The following is a 9254-nucleotide window of genomic DNA, read 5'->3' on the forward strand; positions in this document are numbered from 1 at the left end:
GTGCAATAGCTGCAGAGGTCAGAAGAGGGCCTTGGAACTGGAGTTATGGATGGTTGTTAGCTGCCAAGTGATCCTGGGAACCGAACCCCGGTTCTCTGCAAGAGCAGACAGTGCTCTTAACCACTGAGTCCTCTCTCCATCACCCCAGCCCCTGGGCTATTATTAAATGAACCAAAGCTAAGTAGTGAAAAAACATTTATTTGGGTCTAGCTTTATAATTTGGAGTGACAATATATATGTAGTTTTAAATGTATCAAGTTGAGAACACAGTCTCTGTTGTTTGTAAGAGGGACTTTTTCACACTTGGTTTATATTTTTAATGAAAAATTCTGGAGGAAGTAGACTAGGTGTGTACTGAGAAGTGTAAGTTTTCACAGTAGGTTTGGAAATATTAAACAAATCCAAACCCTTTGTTCTTACAAGACTTTTAAAATAACCTGATTTGGGCCATCTATAAAAGTGATTATATTGATTTGTCCCCTTTTTACAGGTTAAAAAAATAACTGTATCCTTTCTTGGTGGTGGCCAAGTGGATCTGGTTGATGATGTAGAGATAGAAATATATTGGTGTAAAGGACAAATAAAAGATAAGACTATGCATTTATTGCCCATTTGTGTAATTGCATGTGTCACCAAGGACAAAGGTCCTTAAAACAGACAAGAGGCAAAGTGGAAATAGTTCCCTGAACTAAGATAGATGGTTTGCTCCCACTTCCCTCTTCGTGGTTTTTCTCTATGTGGTTGCATGTCCTTCAGCTCTAGAATCACATTTGAGAACTTAGCCACCTTTCTGGGCTCAAGTCCATGGCTGAAGAAACGCTCCACGCCAACAAAAAGAGTATGAAGATTTTCAAGAGTATTCACAAGTTTTGAGTCCAGGGGACAACACATACGTCCCGAGGTCTGATAACCCTTGTTTGAAGAGGGAATCACTAGGAACACAGCACCATGGATGTACTGGGTGAAAATGAGGCCCTACAGCAGTTCTTTGAAGGTAAGTGCCCAGTGGCCGCCAAGGATTTAGCTTCTGAGAAATGTCTCTGCTTCCTGTTGCTGCCTCTCTTTCCCAGCACTTGCTTAGGCTTTGCTGTTGAAGGCATGCTATCAGATAACTCCTGAAGTTGCAAGTCGAGGCTTATTCACTTCATTGGCAGCAAAAGTCAATGGTATGGGTAGTGATTTTTAAATATAGGATTTCTGTCCTAATGATAGCTTGGTTGTCAAAAGAGTCAAGAAGTCAGCATTTGGTATTATTACTTGCTAGTAGTAGATTTCATTCCTTCTAATCTCCTGTTTAAACAATGTCAGGTTGTCTTCTCTCTAAAATGATTAAATACAGTGTAATAAGAAATTTAGATTTTCAAACATTTTACTTAGTATAATTAAATACAAACCAGCCTAAAACAGCAAAGGAATACTTCCTTCCTTTCCCCAATTTCTGATTTTCCATAACATTTTAACAACATGTAGCTGAATAATGGTTTGCTTTTGAAGTGGAATCTCTTTTCTCCCTGATGGAGAGGAATGATGTGGGCATTACTGTCCAGGCTTTCTTCCTTCTTAAAACCATCACAGCAGTGCAGTTGCTCATATTTTGTTGGGTGGAGATTCTAATAATGGGTGGTTTGAAAATGTCAGCAAGAACTTTCCCTCTGTGGCCCCTTTAAGATCTGCCACTGGGAGAGTCTACATCAGTGTGTCTTTGGTTAGTTAGGCTCAGCCTTCTGTGGGGAGGAAAATGTGGCCCAATTTTTAGTTATTTTTATTTTATGTGTATGTGGGAGTGCCTGCATTGTATATATGTGTGCCACGTGCATACTTGGTGCCTGCAGGGGCCAGAAGAGGACTTTGGCTCTCCTGGAACTGGAACTGCATGTGGTTCTAAGCCACCTTATATGGGTGCTGGGAACTGAACCTGGGTCCTCTGCAAGAGCAGTAAGTGCTCTTAACTGCTGAGCCATCTCTCCAGACCATATGTGTGTTTTTTGTTTGTTTTGTTCTGATTCATTGTTGCTGTAAGTTTTGTTTTATTTTATTTTACTTTTTTAAATAAGACTGAAAATCTAAGAACACTTTTGGCCAACTGTTACATCCTTGAAAGCTATTTTTCTCTATTCTTTAGATTCTTTGTTCTAAGAAACCAAGCCGTAATACATTTTTCCATAGAAAGTCTTTGGTATTAAAGAATATCAGAGTTGACAATGTAATCTTGAATTAAATGGCTTTGCTTGTCAAAGCTTATGCTTATGTTAATTTTTTATTTAAGCTGGATTACAGAAATTTAAGCTGGATTCCAGTTTCCCTGTGGACTGTGGGTGTGACTTTTAGAACCCCAAGCTGTGTGAGGGCAGGAGCAGGAGCTAGCAGAAAACTTTGGACACCAAGGAGAAAGAACAGCCTGGCTAGGAAGCTGCTATCAACAAAGTCTTCAGCATTTTCTGTCCCTGTCTCTTGCTTATGATTTAAATTCCCAGGTAGTCAATATGAAGAGGACACTGATGCAGGGAAGACAAAAATACCCGCTATCCACAAACTGTTGGAGAATACCATGACAGTGCCTGTGTTCAGAAGGGTCTAGAGCAGAAAAGAAGTGACTGGAGTACTTTTCTCAGAGTGGCTTAATCTAGAAAGACTTCAAGGGAGCCGAGAGAACTGTTAAGTAGAGGAGAGATGAGCTTGGGAAGAGCTTGCACAGCAGCAGCATTAGTCGTTCAGCAGTATTTGTACAATGACTGAAGGAAAGAAAGTGCAGACCCCTGTTCCTTTTAAACAGCAATTGCTGAATTCTAACTAGGTTTTAGGTACTCAGAAAGTTCAAATTCAAGAAGGAAAAAATGTGTAGTAGCAGAATGGTCCAGAGACTGAAACAGAGGAAGTTAAAGCAAAGAACCACCACTTGAGTGACATAGATTCCATTATTTCAGAAGTATGATCTTAAGTGGTCCTTGTGTATTATTTCTCTGATTGCCTGAAGTTTCTGGATTTCTGAGAGAAGGCTCAGAAACCCTGAACAGCTGAGTGCAGTGTAGAGAGCAGATGCCACATACAGCTGAGGCTGGCCCTGGGCGATACTGTCCTGTGGGCAAGAGTACCTTGCCATCAGCCAGCCTCTCAATTCTGTTTCTTTCCCCTTGGGACCACTACTTTCTCCCTGTCTCAAGCAATCAGTACCCTTCTGCCCTCTACCTACTGTCCCAATAGAACCTGGACTTGCACAAAAAAGCAAGTAGCAAACCTAACACCATCCCCCACCTCTATAGAGTCTTAAGTTCAAAGTGTTTTCAGAGAGCATTGGAACTCTTTTGATCCAGTAGGTCAAGAAGGTTACCTTTGGGTAGACTTAATCTCTGAATCTGGAATTTCAGACCTCATGCTGCTTCCAGCACTTCTGAAGTTTTCCCACAGAGGCAGGAGCTTGTTTATCTGCGGCACAGTTTCTACTGTGTGGAGACAGCATGGACTTTCCAGGAGGCGGAACAAGAACAAGCCAAGGACAAAAAATCCCAGCCAGATCATGCCAGCAATTCTGGATTATCTGAGAGCTTCTATCTGATGTGGGCAGGTGGTTTAAAGCCATGTTGCCTTGGTATGAAGCCTACAAAACAGATCTCTTCTTTTTCTCATGTTGGGATCCCCAAAGTGAAGGCGATTTAGAGTTTAAAATGGACCATAAAGAGATCAGAGCCGACCTCGGTCCCTTGCAGATGCACTGCATTTGAAACCCCTTAGGCTTACTGGCATCTTCACGCCGAAAACCAAACCCGCCAGAGAGAAGGTTTTCATCATCCGTTTTGGTGTTATTGATATTGTCATCATTCCAACTTTGGAGTTCAGACTAGGTTTCTGGCAGATTCTACAGTATCTTGGAAGCTAGTCATTTTAGCACATAGGCATAGAGGTCACCGGAAAGAAGAGGAAGGCGGTCATCACTATAATCTCTTGTTTAGTGGTTTCTATTGCTCAGATGCTGTTGATCTTGTGTGGGTTTTGACTGGGCTTGGTTTTTGGTTTTGCAAAATAAGGTTTTGCTATAGACTGGCTTTAAACTCAAGATCCTGTTGCTTCAGCTTCCTGTGTGATACTTCCACTTTTAACAAACACAATTTTTGTGTGTTTTTTAAAACATAAAAAAGATTATATTATTTTACTCTTTAGTATGGAACTTTTTCATGGAACACAGAGTGAGCAACTCTTATCAATAGTTATTCTTGCTGATCTGCAACAGAGGTCCACAAGCTATAACCCAGAGTCCAAATCTGGTCAGAAGCCTGTGTGTGCCAATAAAGTTTTATCAGAACACATCTAATCATGTACATATTGTCTACAGCTGCTTTGATGCTGTGGTGCAGAGTTGAATAGTTTGAGACAATATGGACTATAAAACCTGAAATTGTCAACATCTGGCTCTTTATAGAAAATGTTTGCCAACCCCTGGTCTGCAACCCAATTGACAATAATGGCTGTTATTGTTTGAGCATTTAAGTGCTGGGTGGGATCAGAGTTGAAAATGTGGATTCTGAATCAGTCATCCTGGTTGTGAATTATGGATCTTTCATTTACTATTTCTGAGACTAGGAATATGTAAACCTTTTAGGCCTTAAGTTTCCTTATTTGAAAAATAGAGAGATAATCATAGTATCTGTTTGTGGTTTAACAACATTATTGTGCCTGGTGCAAAGGTGTCAGTAGTCATTAGTTATGCCCATTCTTGGTGTTAGACTTTTCTCTCTTTAGAAAAGTGTTGGGCCAAGTTTTTCTTTTCCCTCTAATATTTGGGGCTGTTTAAAGTTAAGTAATTTGTTTAAGGGTCATTTGAACAGTAAGTGTTGCAAAGTCTTTGTTGCAGGCTAGAGGGATGGCTCAGTAAGTAAAAGCATTTGCCACATGAGCCTGATGACCTAAGTTTGGATCTCCAGAGCCCACATAAGAAAGCTGGATGCTATATCACGCATCTGTAATTCCAGCACTCTTACATGGATGTAGCAGACAGTGACAGGAGAATGGCCCAGGAGCTCGAGGGCCAGCTAGCCTGGTTATGCAACACAGTGGTAAAAACAAAACAGACCCTGTCTCAACAAAGTAGAAGAGCGAATCAACCCCCCAAATGTCCCCTGACCTACACACCTGTATTGTGGCATGTGCATACCTGCACACACACACACACACACACACACACACACACACCATCATCATCATCATCATCGGTTCTTCCCTTTGTTTATTCAACCAGCCAATCAAAAAATACCTAAGCATGTTTCTTAGGACCGTATGTTGTTCTAATTTATAGAGAAGACGCCTTTTGCTAAAGGGCTGCTATTTCTAGCTGTAGGAGGAAGATAATAAAGAGACAAACAAAAAGATGATTTCAAGAAATCATGAATTACAAAACATAAAAAAATATATAAATAAACCCATATGATGATGCAGAGACTGATGAAAGAAGAGAGTCTGTCACTGGGGCAACAGCATCCAGGAAAGACTTCTGAGGAGACACCTGAGGAGCCAGGACCTGATGATGTCCAGGAGCAAGTTGTGCCTCAGTTTGGGCACAAAGTCACTGAACTTGGAATGATTTGGATTGGAATGGGGACAGACAATGAGGAGAGGTGGTTGAGGTGTCGTGGGTGACAATGGGGAGGGTAGTAGGAGAAGCATTACAGTTTGGATTTTCATTCCTACTGTTATGGAAATCTAGTGGAAAGTGTTACACAGGAGGACAGGCAGAACTTGCCGTGAATGGGATATGAGAGTGCGGGAGACAGGGGGCTCTGGTAAACATGATGCCAGGTGTCAGAGTCAGTAATGGTAGATGGTGGTGTGACATATTTAGATGTAGAAGATGAAAGGAAGTACAGGTATGTGTGTGTGTGTGTGTGTGTGTGTGTGTGTGTGTGTGTGTGTGTTCCTTTGGGATATTTTTACATTTCAGATCATTTTTATACAACCAAGCAGAAACAATGAGGTGGCAGTTAGATAATTGAATCTGAAACTCAAGGAAGGGATTGGACTGTTTATGAGAGTTTGGGAGTTACAGGCTTAGACATGGTGCCTAAAGCTTCTGAGACTGGATGAGATCACCATGAAGGTTGTACAGGCAGAAGAAAGGAGTGAGGAGAATGTGTAGTCATCCGAGTGAGAGCAGCTCGCAAAGGGACATTAGGTGGGGTGGGAGGAAAACCAGGAGAATTTGGTGTTAAGGTAAGAAAAAAGCGTTTTAAAAGGATCAGATAATGGACCATCTGTAGATAAAAGAATGTTGCATGTGAGCTCAAAAGTGGCTTCCTGCAGGGTTTAGAAAGCTGGGCTTGGAAAGAGAAGATGAGGTGCTAGAATTGATGCCACTTTGGGGAAGCTTTGCTGGGGCAGGAAGAGAGGACCGTGGCAGTAACGAGGATGCAGAGGAAAACAAGTTTACTAATCTTTGTTCTGGTTTTGATTTTAAGACAGGAGCTGCTAAAGCTTGGTTTGACGATGGAAATGATTCAGTATAGAGGAATACATAAAAGACACAGAAGAGGGCTGTGGGGAACTTTGAGGAGGGGCAAGCCTGGCTTGGAGAGCTCTAGGGCAGAATGGGCCCCAGCAGCAGGAGGGCTCATGCGGGGTAATGAGAGGAGAGGTGTGATGTCTGAAAGAGCGGCAGGTGGCTGGTAAATGCAGGGAACCGGAGACTTTTTCTGCTTTGCCTATGAAATTTGAGGTGTTCTGAGAGGGGACAGGTGGTGAGAGTGTGGTAGGAGGTGATTTAAGAATTTAGAGGGAGAGTCAGTTAGATGATTAGCTTCTTAGAGGGCGTATTAACTTCCTAGGGTTGCCATAAGAAATCTAGACTCTTGTCCTCACATTTTCAGGGCAAGTATTTTATCCACTGAATCAGTGACTCAGTTCCATTGCCATCATTCTTTTTCTTTGTTTCTTTCGTTTTTTTTGTTTGTTTGTTTTTGTTTTTTGTCTTTTTGAGACAGTATCACCCTACAGTCCCAGCTGGCCTGGAACTTGCTAAGTAGACCAGACTGGCATCAAACTCACAAAGCTCTGCCTGCCTCTGCTTCCCGAGTGCTGGGCATGGTTTGTTTGCACTGTACTTCCTTCTGTCCCCAGGGACTGCTGCTGAATATCCAGTGCTGGGAACACTTGAAGGGATGTGTTTAGTTAGATGTGAGCTGGTGGACAGTCTCAAGAGGAACCTTTTGGCATGTATTGGTTATGCCTTGCCTGCTTCTAAATAGATTCTGGGAATAGTTTACATTAAATGATATCTTTGAAATTAGTGTAGAAATCAATACAAAGGAAACGAGATAATAGAACCTTCTAGAGGGTAACAGTGAAAAATCAAGGTAACGATGAGTCACCAAGAAGATTCAAGACCTCTTCTTTCTTTTTAAAAATTGTATTTATGTATTTATGAATGGTGTATGTGTGTGTGTGCGTGCCACAATATGCATGTGTGTAGAGGTCAGAGGACAGCTTGCGGGAGTTGATTCTCTCCTTGCACTGTGCATATCCTGGGGATTAAATAAACTTGGGGTGGTAGGCTTGGCAGCAAGTGCCTTCACCCACCGAGCTGCCTTGCCAGCTTGGCTCTCTTCTTTCAATGTTATTTCTGCTTCCAAACTTTCCCCTGCCTTTTCCATTTCATCCCCGATCTCTCTTAAACACCTACTGTCCTTGCTCTTTGTCCTGTTCCCCTTCAGCACACTGTGATCTAGCCTCTGCATCTACTTTTTCTTGTGAAATTTCTTCTCATTGCTAGATCTCATTGGAAATGCTTAGGACGTGTCCTCCAGGAGTTGTCTGGCCTTTGTCACCATCACTACTGTTTACAGTACTGTTTACTGTACATTCTCTCCTAGTTAGTCTATGGCATCCTTGCCTCTGGCTCCATCCAGCTTGTTTCCTCTCTCTTGAAATCATCCAACTCCTCTGTGCCTGCTCCAGACTCCTACTTCTGAAATGCATCTATTTGAGCACCATGGGTTCCCACAGATCAACATAGTCCACACTCTCTTGCTAAGTTCCAGACCTGTATTTCTAGTTCCTGAATTTTCACCTGTGAATATAGAGCTCATTACGCTGCTCTTCTGGATTCCAAACTTCACTGTCTGACTTGCCCTTCATTTTTTCGTTGTTTTTTGTTTGTTTGTTTGTTTTTTGACTTGCCCTTCACTTTATAGCAAGCCTATACTGGTCTATTCGTGTTGCTATAACAGAGAACCAGAGACTGGGTAGTTTATAAACGATACAAATGTACTTCTCACTGTTTTAGAGTCTGTGCATTTCATTATCAAGGCCCTGGCATCTCTTGTCTGGTGAGGGTCTTCTTGTGTTCTCACAAGGCAGAAAGCAGAAGGGAAGGAGAGCACATTGGCCAAATGCTGCATGAGACCTTTTTATAAAGTCTTTGTCCCATTCTGAAGGAACAAGCCCTCATGGCCTACTCAGGTCCTAAAGGCTCTCGCTGAACTCTAGCACATGGGAAAACTCAATGCTGGAGAGGGACACATTTGAATCAGGACCTCTCAGACTAGAAGTAAGGCTGTAACTCTTGTTGATGTGTATTTATTAAATTGTGTAAATTGTGTTGCCTGAACCTCAGAAATACCTTTTACCTGTATCTTAACTTTTCCTTTGTTTGGAAAGTCTCTCTCTCTCTCTCTCTCTCTTTCTCTCTCTCTCTCTCTCTCTCTCTCTCTCTCTCCTGCATTCTCCCTCCCTCCAATCTCGCTATGTATTCCAGGCCCACCTCAAACTTGAGCTTCTCTCACCTCAGCACCCTGAGTGCTGGGATCACAGGAGCATGCTACCATACATGGCTAGAAGTTTATCTTTTTACATTTTAAAAATTGTATTTATTGTTTGTATATGTGTGTGTGTATGTGTGATGTATGATGCCTGTGAATATGGACACTTGTGTGACACGGTGCACATGTGGAGGTCAGAGGGAAACTTTTGGGAGTTGGTCTTCTTCCACTGAGGGTTCTGTGGATCAAACTCAGGTCATCAGGTTTTCATGGCAAATGCTTCTACCCTGTTGAGCCATCTCTCTGCCCTAGAAGTTTATCTTTTGCAAGAGCACCCTAATTTCTGTGCTTGAGCTGACCACCTTCCACATTGCCATTGGCTCATAGGAATGATATTTTATTTTATTTTATTTTCTGTCGAATCTCCATTGCCCAAGCTTGGGATGATGATCCCACTGTAACATTCCAGGTATCCTAATTCCCGGGGACTCCCCTATATTCACATCTGTGAGA

General features: G+C 42.1%; 1 protein-coding gene across 1 annotated transcript in view; it reads left to right on the forward strand.

Moving 5' to 3' along the window:
• Window positions 1-948: 948 nt before the first annotated feature.
• Myrfl (myelin regulatory factor like) overlaps window positions 949-9254 on the forward strand; it is a 153716-nt gene continuing 145410 nt past the window's right edge. The window contains exon 1 of the mRNA XM_029558986.1: window positions 949-994. Coding sequence (XP_029414846.1) covers window positions 949-994 — 46 coding nt within the window. The remainder of the gene's footprint in view (window positions 995-9254) is intronic.

The sequence above is a fragment of the Nannospalax galili genome, unplaced genomic scaffold (assembly GCF_000622305.1).
Source record: "Nannospalax galili isolate Female #2095 unplaced genomic scaffold, S.galili_v1.0 scaffold749, whole genome shotgun sequence".
Lineage (NCBI taxonomy): Eukaryota > Metazoa > Chordata > Mammalia > Rodentia > Spalacidae > Nannospalax > Nannospalax galili.